Source organism: Phymastichus coffea, unplaced genomic scaffold, assembly GCF_024137745.1.
Source record: "Phymastichus coffea isolate CEN01 unplaced genomic scaffold, Cenicafe_Pcof_1.1 PCOF00048, whole genome shotgun sequence".
Taxonomy (NCBI): Eukaryota; Metazoa; Arthropoda; class Insecta; order Hymenoptera; family Eulophidae; genus Phymastichus; species Phymastichus coffea.
Window position 1 is genome coordinate 348,786 of NW_026706859.1, and position 11,392 is coordinate 360,177.

Below are 11,392 nucleotides of genomic sequence, written 5' to 3' on the forward strand. Positions count from 1 at the left end.
TACCACTATTCCATCAGACAGATTCATTTTATTACCAAAAATATTCTAATCGATTTGCTAGCATTAAGGTCTTGCGATACGTAGGAGCAGTTGAAATTGTCCCACGTCACGCTTCGTCGATCTCACACGACTTCAATATCGAAAAAAATAGAAATCGCACCATGACAAGTATTTGATTATCTCTATCACGTATAGAGTAAAATTTCTTATTCGTTACGTTCATTAATGAGAACAGTGCCCATTGATTTCCGCTATCAATGAATGAAACAATTTAATACCTGCCTAACTATTTTATGGAAATAATATCTACGTCAAATATATATTCTTGCTAACATATCATTACAGTCAAATGTCAAAAAAACAATAAATTATATCAATAGAAGCACGAATTGATCGTAATATTATAAAGCTTAATTATTTTACTAGGTCAAGTTCTCCGACATATTACATTTATTTAATGATTAAAGTATATACAATTCAGATTCGAAAATTTGAATGCGTAACGAATGAAAGAAATTGTAACTCGTACAACGAGACAAAATGATGTTTCAAGTAAATGAGCCGGGGCGAGTGAACGATTGAAGAAATAAAATCTGATTTCCAATATGTGCCTGGTGAACGTTTTTCAGGAAGGTCAGCCGCAAGTAAGCTATCGCTATCAGCGGATTCAATAGACAGCGAAGCAACACCTTTCATTGAAAGACAGCGCATTTCAAAATCAATATTAAAGAAGTCCGAAAGCAGCAATAACTATTACAGCAATACAACGGGCGATTCGGACACCGAGAAGCTTATTGATAATGCGCCGTATGGGACGACAATGTGTGATAACGAAGTTGGTCTCGCACTCATGAGCGACGCATTCCAAAATGTCTACGGTACGACAACTTGATGCAGGCACAATCTTCACAATTAAGTGGCTTAAAGATTCATTTCCATCTGCTATTTAACGCCACTTAAGTCATTCAGTATTCATAGTAATCCACAAAGTATTATCACAGCTCAGATAGTTTTTTCCTTGTAAATAGTACTTAAATCGAATACGGTCAAATTTACTACTTCATTCGCAAATTTGACTACGGACTTTTATCGATAAAATAAAAAAAAATCTCTAAAAGACTACGTTATAAGTTTATCGAATGTAATTTCAATATTATACTAATATACTATCGATAGTTTCAACGGTTTTAAAAAATTTATTTAGGCATTGAAAAGAATATATTTATTATATTTAACAGATAATGTTATAACTCCGGTGCGTGGAAACGAAATATTCGATTAAATTCTGTCTTTATTAAAGTAGAAATATCTTGTATGTTTTATTAATTTACAATATTCTTCAGTATATTACATTCGTAGAATCAATTTTTTTGTCATTAAACATAAGTACAACAAAATCAAATAATGAAAAGCACTGAATCATCGATCATTCTATGTATGTTGTGAACTTGTTAGTATAGCGCTTATCATGAATCATGTTCATAGTTTATTTAAATAATTTGAATGGACATATCTTTTAAATGCTGTTGAAGATTGGAGCTAAAATTTATCAATTACTCATCAAAGAATTGTTTAATTAAAGTAAATATGTCATTAAATTACAACAAATTATGGTATAACAATGACGTTTTATAGAACTATAAGTTTACGTACAATAATCTACATTTTCTATATCATAAGTACACTAAGATTTTCATGTAAGGTATTATGAGTATCAATATCTTACGAATGACACCATTATGTTTATTGGAATTTCCTTTTTAGTAACTTAAGTTTGTAGTAAGAAATTTCAATGAAATTTATCAACTCATTATTGCAATTTGGTATTGGTATCCCAACAGCGTGTATTAGTTGTATATCTTAGAGTATAATAAAATTTATGCTATATCGTTATCTGAACATATGGGAAAATATAATTAAAAAAATTGAGTGTATCCCAATGAAAAAATGATATCGAATCTTGACAGCGCTAGTATCGCATACATCAGAAATAACAATGGAATCACATGAAAAGAAGAGATATACTTTAGAGATGTCATCGATTTGAGAAGATTAGCGCTGATAATGGTTTCTTTATTTTTCAGAGGAAAAACAAACACGCGACGAGACGACCCAAGAGAACAAGAACAAACGAGCGTTCGACGAACTGCGTGCATTGAAGCTGAAGCCTCGCTTTAAGGAGCCGCCGGAGGTATTGCCCGCGCGCGAGAGCCAGTCAATATTATTGAGCTCGCTCAGGCCTCAGCGGCCCTCCAAAAAGCTTAGCGTGCAAATTGATAAGAAGAATGTGCAGTCGACTGCCGTTGGCAAGTCCAGCCCCAGTCTTCCCCAGGATTATCGCTCGTCCTCGTAGTAAATTCATTGGCATAGAGAAACGTTTGTTAATGCTCCGGTAGTGCCTGATTTCGAAAGGAGGACCGAGTGCGCTTTGACTTCTTCCTTCTCTACGTTTTCTAAATATACCTTTTATTTTTATATTTTATCAAGATTGCTACGGCATAGATGCGAGTGCGATGGTAAATAGAATTATTTGTTACAAAAATTACACACGCACGCACCACTCGTGTCGCTATGAAAAGCTGCTGTAGACGATTTTCATTTATTCTGAGCTTCTTTATTTATTTTTGTGAATAACTTTGTCGTATGTCAACTTTGAAAGAATTAATTTGTATACTGTTAACAGATATTAGTAATAATCAACATAATAAAAAGAATTCTTTGAAATGGTACACCATCTGACTAGTTCGAGAAAGTAGATTCTTGTCTCGTGTGAGGTTTACACCCGAACAAAGCGAGGCTGAAAAAGCACACGAGACAAAAATCTCTTTCTTGATCATGGAAAGCTCGAATTTGAATATAGGCGTATTGAAAAATCATCAAAAAATAACGCTTTTGTAGTTATTACACCAGATGAAAAAACGAAAACATATGCGGTGCTTCGTTCTTTTTATCATCGTTCTCAGTGTGCTGTAAGAGTATAATCAAGTCATTATCGAATGTTTTTCTAAGATTTACTTTGTATATTCGTAATTGCGTAAAATTAGTGCGTTCTTGTTACTTACATATAAGTCGATTTTAAAACGCTGAGCTTTTAGATAATATAAAAACGTTCGATTTAAAGTTAAACAATAGATCGTTGTACATAAACATTTTTTCAGATGCGAACTTGTTTTTATCATAAAAACTGACAGTTGTAAATACCATAAAAATACGTATATTTTTTATTCGTTTACAAACATTTATTTTATGGAATATGGATACAGTGGAAAATAATTTAATTTTAATGAGTTATCAATAAGACGATGGTTTCACCTCGGTTATAAGCGTAGTCCTCCTTCAGAGCCTCAACTTAATAACAAATATACTTCCAATGTTGAAGGAGTGTAGACTCAGAAAAGTGTACGTGCGATGTGTATTATAAAAATATCAAAATAGCATGAGAGAATAATGTACAAAGTGTTTTCGAGATATGCGAAAATAGGAAAGAAATATGATATATATGTATATATATGTGTATATGTGTATATGTATATATATATATATATATATATATATATACAGATACATGGAGATGAGTTGATCTAAAATAAAATAATTTGATGAAGCCAACGATCTTGATACCAAAGAAATAGTCAAACGAAAAAATATCTTGAAATAAATGTCTCCTTTTAGAGATTTTATCGTAGCATATCCTAAAATGCATACCAAATCTAGTTTGCAATATTTAAAAAACTGCATAGCATTAGACGAAAATGAAATCCTTAGGTTATATCACCTGTAAAATACATGTTATAGAGATTCGACTGTGTTATAAATAAGTTTACTGTAGAATTAAACTTTATTTTAACAGGAAATAAGATAAGGTAATGAGTCAGTTTTCAAAGTAATTAATATCATATAAATTTCAATCAGGCTTCTTAGTATAGTTACTAAATTTATCTGGAGTGGAAGGAAAAAACTTTGCTATAATTACGAAATTTATATAAAAACAGTCGATAATTGTATTGTTATTTGAGTATGTTCACTATCTTTTAATATCAGGAAATAATTACTTGCTCAGTTATCAGAAAAATTAAAGATATACGGTAAAAAATATAAATTAATTAAAATAAATTCGTCACATAGGGCACATGGATATTCGCAAACTGGTTTAATAGGATTTAATATTTCCAATACAATGAATAATGTAGTAGTAATACCAGGCAAAAAGTTAAATTTAATACTATCAATACAATTATCGGGCGGTTCGTGTGAGATTTCTACGGAGATCAGCAAGCAGTTTGAAAACATCATATCAAATGCTTAATGGATTTGTCTTTACATTATTAAAATATTAATACTAAACAAAATTGGTCAGTCATTTGGCTTGTCGGATGGGTTTCAGTTGTAGATAGAAAAACAACAACTTTATTTGTGTAAGAAAGTATTTGAGTTAAATTCAATTGAATTAAGAACTATCGTATAAATTACGGTATCAAAAGCTGCCCTCAAACTATTAAATGCTTTATACGACATTCACAAAATATCCAACGATATGTCTTAAAGATCGCATAAATATTTTGTATATCTTGAATGTAACTGATATGCTAGTTAGTATAATAGCATATTTGAACAAAGAGGTTTTCTAGGTGAATGATAAATGCACTGTTTTATAGATACGATTGTTACCTTGATGCACTTTGTTATGTAGACGAAAATAGAAATATTTAAACACAAAAATTTATTTACGTAAAATATTAGGTTTACAAAAGAATTATTTTGAAATATAGTTACAATAAATAATGAAAATAATATGTTTGTTCTTATATGTATGACATTTTATTAAATTCTTCACATGTTTTGTTAAACAGTTTAAGAGTGACTCGTGAAAAACATCTTTTAACCGATTAATCACTTTCAAAGATAATAAATAAAAGAACCAATATGCTTCAACTTCACTGTTTTAACGACAAAAGCTACGATATTACCTGAAAGTGAGGTTGATAGGAGATCAAAACAATAAAAGTTTGATCCAGTAATTGCTTAAAATGCATAAAACTCGATAATTTATTTTAAATGAAATTAGTTGAAAGATTAGAAGTAATTAATTTTAGTTTAAAAAATATAAAATTTCAATAATCAAGTTTATTACCAAATATAAAGAAATTTGTTGTGTTTGAAATGACTTCATATTCTTCGGAACCGTTAAAAACATTAAAATCATAAAAATATGAGAAAAAGCATTTATTTAGCAATTAGCAGCGTTTACGAAATGTAATTACGTCAAAAACAGATAAGTAAAATCTTATAGTAGATCAGTTCAAATATGTTGCAAGAAAATGTAATTATGGTATGTGGGTAAATATAAATGTATAACGTTTCAAAAATTTAAACACGCGCGTACACTAATATTTTATAGTTTATTATGACCGTTGAACAAAAAATATTCAATAGTATTTGAATATTGAAATAAACTTCAACTCTTTAAATAAATACTATTTATTAATTTTGCATAGACATAGTAAAAAATACTATTTATTTTGAGCAACTACTGGATTTTGAAACGCGGAGTTTTGTTTTGAAGCCTAGTTTGTGGCTGTTCGCATGGCTGTGTTACTGACACGACTATATAGACATATTAATGATAAATACCAGATACAAATAATTTATACGTATTTAAAAACAATTAATTACATGATTGCGTGGATAGAATATTTAAAGTGTACGAAACAAAAAACTAGTGGAAAAGAATAAGTGTAAATGAGATTACGTTTGATGTTCTATCTTTGCGAAATTCATCAATTTAGTCAAAATGAAAGTAAGGCGGTTTAAGCACAAGCGCCTAATTTGATATAAAATATAAGTCTATTTGCAATTTGATTTCGTACCTCGTGAATGTGTGCCATGTACTTTCACGGTCGGATAAACAGAAAAGTATAAAATGCGAAAAAGTATTTGTTATGTGCAATGACGAAATTATTATATAATATATAATTATTGTGCATTGCAGATAAGCGATACGTGAAAGATTTACTATCGCTTATCACTTGCCTAAATAATAAAAAAATGACTTACATAAATTTACGACTACATTTTGTTTACAAAAGAATCCAATCAAAAAAGTTCGAAAGGTTGAAAAAGGAATGCAAGTTAGAAAATTGTTGTTGCATTTCGATATGAAAATATGTAGATATTCCATATTTGCATGAATTTCTACGTGATTTCATTCAGCATCTAGATCGTTAAAATCTTTATAGTAAAATACTTATTTAAATGATAAGATTTATTGAAGTCAACTTTGGCGTTATTTAAATATGTGAAATAAATATAACGGAAATATATAAAATGAATTTTATATGTGAAGATTATTTTTGTTGCTGTGGGTCTAAAGACTCATAAATTTTGTCATAAAACTTAGAATGAAATTTTCTAATTTGCATAAATTCTTCGCTACCATTCTCACTAATTACACAGCTGCGTAAGAAAAATAGTTATGATCTCTTTGAGGTAAATATTTGTTTTACAGTTTCTCAAGAAGATTTAACTTGATGAATTTCTATTGGCATCAAATTGATGTATAAACTATGTGAAGGCAAGGTGGCTTAACGAAAAGATTCATGAAATTTTTTATGTAACTGCGTCGTTTATGGTAATATGTAATTGAAACTGATAGTTTTAATTACGATCCTAATGAACTCATTGAAATTAATACCCTGTGATTGTTTGTTCGCTGATGAATATTTTTGAAGTAGGAACACGTTATATTTGCAAGTAAATATTTGGTATTTATGGTTATCAACGTGATAATTATTTTTATAAAAGGCTGTTAAATTCATGCAATTGTGATTTGTATATGATAATATACCAAAATAGTATACATTACTTGAGGTATTTTTATAATACAGTAATTTTTGGGTATTACTAAGACCGAACCCTGATAGGATTCCTGTTTATTATTTATTTTTATTTTTGTCAATTTCGTAGATATGTGTACAAATATTTTATACATTATTATACTTTCAAATATATTAAAAAATGCTTGTCTTAATATAATTGTAACGTAAAAAAAATCATAATAGAGATGCAAGCAGCCTTTTTCAAAAATAATATTTATACAAATGTAAATGTAGATAAAAGGGATGCACGCGATACAAGATACGTCGATGTTAGCTAAATATCTGCATAATCATAATTGTTGAAATTTGCATTTCAATTTTCTTTTTGATTATTGCATATAATCACACGATGCTCGTTCTTAACAGTACTGCGGACGTGATTCGTTAACGTCATGTTGCAATATAGAATAAGATATTGTTAATAATTTTCATAAACACGCTTTAAATCGCGGAGGCAAATACACACACACACATCCATATATATTTAAATAATCAAGAATAGAAAATCAGATATAGTGATATTTGATCCCGACACTCGCATAGCATTTAAAAAAAATGACTATACATATATTCATAAATATTCTTAACTGAAGCTATACAATTTATTTTATTAACATGTTACAAATAATAAGAAAGGTTTATTTGTTTATAAGATTTATTAAATATGGGTAAATATATTTCTGTTAAATTTTCTTTTATATTAACTAATTAAATTCTAACATAAAAAGGGGAAATAATTTTTATACAATAACAGCTCACATAGTAATCTTATACTACACGTACGTTTATTAAATAATAGCTGCATTAGTAGACCAATCAATAGAGATTTATTGGCATATAATTGTTAACGGGTAACCGACTATACTTTGAGTTTTATTGTTATTAGTAAATGAAAACATATATATTTTCAACCCGCAATTTTTATTTGTTAATTTTTTAAGAGTGTGTGAAAATTACAAAACGAAGTTTCCGCTTGTAAAACAACTACTGCATCGATGTATAAACTCCAATGAAAAAAAGTTGTAAATAATTGGAAGACCCATAAAATGAGCTATCTCTCGTCTCGATCAAACGATAATTGTTCGATAATTCGTTCAATAAAGGAAATGATTTCAATTAATTTACTTTTATATTTGTCATTGCTTCAAAATTGTTCTTTATTTACAAGAAGTTTTGTTTTTTCACAAATGCTGTTTACCGACTACTTTTGCAATTTTCGTCAAAAATTCTTGACAAATTTTATTGTTATAGTTTCATTGTCTGAACAGCTATCAAAAATTATGTAACTATTTGACTGATAATGATTTTTTGCATATAAAACGTACTTGTTTAGTACACAGTTTTCTCTATTTCTTCATTCGTATTAACACTATTGAAATTATTATACGGTTTTCTTAGTTTTTCGAGTATTACTTTTATTAAAAAATACCAATGCACAATGGACGAGATAATTCATATTCATCACTATCGGATTCAAATCATCGTAAATTTTTATAACTGAAATAAAATATATTCTTTGATGTATCTTCATTTTAGACGATTATTTGTAACGTCATTTAAAATACTTGTAGGTAAAAGTGATACAAATCAATTGTTATTTGAGGACAAATTCATGATTGAAACTTTAATATTGATAACTGCAAAATTTAATTATATATTTAATTTGCTATAATCTAATTATCTTGAAAATAAAGAAAAATTAACAAAATAGCTTTGATACTCTTGGAGATAATTAACATTAAAAACTATTTACGCGTGTACTTCTCTTCTCTGATATTCCAACCTTCAACCGCTGGCTTTTACACTTGGCTGGATTTCGCCCAATGTTTGGCTGCAATTTTCAGCTATTTAAGCTCATTTTTAAGCTTTGGTGTAAGTGCAAATTTAATAGGTTTCAAAAATTCAGTGGCTCTTTAACGGGTAAGCTAAAGGACATTTTGTAAACTCATGTAAAAATCTCATGTAAATGTACAAAGATAAAAATTTATAAAATTTTACTTTTCTGACAAATTTTTTATTTTTTTTTTATTTTTGACATTATTTAAATTATTATAATTCGATTGTAAAGAGCAATAACTGATTTCTAAAATCTTTCAATTACCTACAATTTTTCTTCATTGAAGTATATAAATCGCTACAGTTGTTTTTATATTTTATTTTATACATAAAAGATTACCAAAGAAATATTGCGAGTTGAAAACATTTACGTTTTCATCTACTTAAAACGTAACAATAAACGTCAGATACAATCGGTTACCTGCTAACAATTATGTGCCAAAATGCTTACTTTTGCTCTATTGATTGGCCTATAGGGTAATTATTAGGGAGTGTCCAGTTTCGCGTGTACACAAGACATATGAGCGCATTAAATTCCCCTGGAGTAGCATATATATTGTCGACTCTCGCATCGTGAACAAAGTTCGTGTAAGCGAAATTCATTCCCCTTAATATTACTAACGCCAGTGCTGTGTCACCTTTCATTGCGATTGAAAAAAAAATTGCAGAAAACCACGCTACGCTAACGCTGATAAAACAAGCCAACTTTCCGAGTGTGCGTCAATTGAATTTAGTTCTATGAAGCGTGTGATAAATACCATTATAAAATATGAATGTAGTGGAACTATTTAAAGTATAGAAAAAAAATATCTTCTATACGTAATTTTACTTATTTAGCAATAAAGCCTATTTTTGGTACAAACAAGCGTAACCTGCTTGTAGGTTCAATTTATGTATAGCATAAGACGCTAACCACCTACCCAATGCAACAGCGTGATGTGCGAAATGTAATTTACAAAATTAATTCAAAGAGTTCATTTTTTATTGTAGATACATATTCTGCACAAAACATGCAAAGATTATGCTAAAAAATAATTGCTAATGCAAAGTGGAAAACAATCATTGGAATATATTTCATTTTCCAAAAACATAATAAAATAAAAGGTATTGTGAAAATAAACAGCGTACAATAATGATTCAAGAAATATTAAAAATTTAATATCGTTCTTGCCGGTGAAACTATCTATCTCATTGTGATCTACGAATTTATTAGAAATACGTTGTATTATACATATATGCAGATTTTTCATTACATTGGCAATCTCGCTGTGGCAATATTTTACGATGTATGAGACTTAATGTACAGTAGAGTATGTTTCTCATTTTCCGATGATACTTGTATAAATTGAAAAAATCTATTTAAGAATACATTTGCGCTTGCATACACATATGCACTGTACCTGAAAAGAGAAAATGCGATTTGCCCTAAATTGTATGTTGTTTACTCTTTCACGTTATGGCATACATTATTATTAATATAAGTAATGTTTTTAGTGCGATTTTGTCAAATCATTGATGCATAAGTGTTATAAATGCGTGAAAAACAAATTGGATAATATTTGAAGTTTCAAAATATACTCATGATCAGAAACAATAACATTTGAGTATCTTGTTAATTGTTCCATCTGTTCATATAAAATTGTTATTTCTAGAAGAATAACTAAAAAATCTGTCATCTTATAAATATAAAGATATCGGAAATATTAAACTCTACTTTTTATGACCGGAATGGATAGTGTCTATTGATATTATCAATATAATTCAAGTAAGTATTAAATAAAAGAAATAATGCATATAACATTAAAAAATTTGTCAAAGTATATATAATGATTCGTAACAAAGATAATACATTGATTTGCAGGTAAAATAAATGTAACAAATTTTATCAGATTATAACAATTTTATTATTATAGTAAATAAAATGAAGGTTTACTAACAAAATTGTTAAGAACGAAATTAAACATTTTTTCATATACGGCATGCAGGTTATGACTACACCGTTAACGTATATTACATTCCAATATAAACGAATATACACGTAATTTCGTATATCCTCGTATTATATAGTACATATTATATAATATTATTAGTAAGTATTTTACGTTGTTTCTTGGTTTATTGACATACTGATGAAATAAGCTTTGGTGTAGTTTTTTCAACAAGAAAAAGTAGACTGGCATTTTATTTTTTTCAATAAAAATTTAATGATCTAAATTTGCGTCAAGTTCGTTTTAAAAACTGTTTAATTTTGTATTCAATTTTTTATCTAACGATTTGTTGTTCAGTTTTCTACGTTTAATCCATTTCCAGAATAATGCAGAAGACTTAATGATTCATTATATGTGACTTCTTCAGAGTAACATGTTATAATTGATAAATTTACAATAACAAAATACTTATGAAACAACGGTCTTTGGAATGACTGATCAACGTTAAAAAAAGGAAATTCTTTGTTCAGACTTAATGAGTTCTGCAGTTGAAAGATTTCTCGGACTTTCTTCTTCACTTTTAGCATTTATACCTCTTGATATTCGTTTGGCCAGCTCTGGATTTTTTTTCATTTCTCGAAGAAACCACATTAAAGGAATACTGAAAAAATAGAAATATGTAATTAAATAAAAAGTGATGGTTAGAAAATAAAAAATATATTTTTACTATTATTCTAGAAATGATTTTTACGT

At 28.5% G+C, this 11,392-nt stretch overlaps 1 protein-coding gene across 6 annotated transcripts in view; it reads left to right on the forward strand.

Annotated features, from left to right (window-relative positions):
• Positions 1–11,147, forward strand: part of LOC131665246 (potassium voltage-gated channel protein Shab) — a 64,858-nt gene extending 53,711 nt beyond the window's left edge. For 3 of the 6 annotated variants that reach the window (XM_058937006.1, XM_058937007.1, XM_058937012.1), the window contains 2 exons: positions 630–878; positions 2,085–11,147. In XM_058937006.1, coding sequence (XP_058792989.1) covers positions 630–878; positions 2,085–2,353 — 518 coding nt within the window. In that variant the 3' untranslated portion in view covers positions 2,354–11,147. Of the gene's footprint in view, positions 1–629; positions 879–2,084 lie in introns of those variants that run through there. The other 3 variants (XM_058937008.1, XM_058937010.1, XM_058937009.1) reach the window with 3 other exon arrangements.
• The last annotated feature ends 245 nt before the right edge of the window (positions 11,148–11,392 follow it).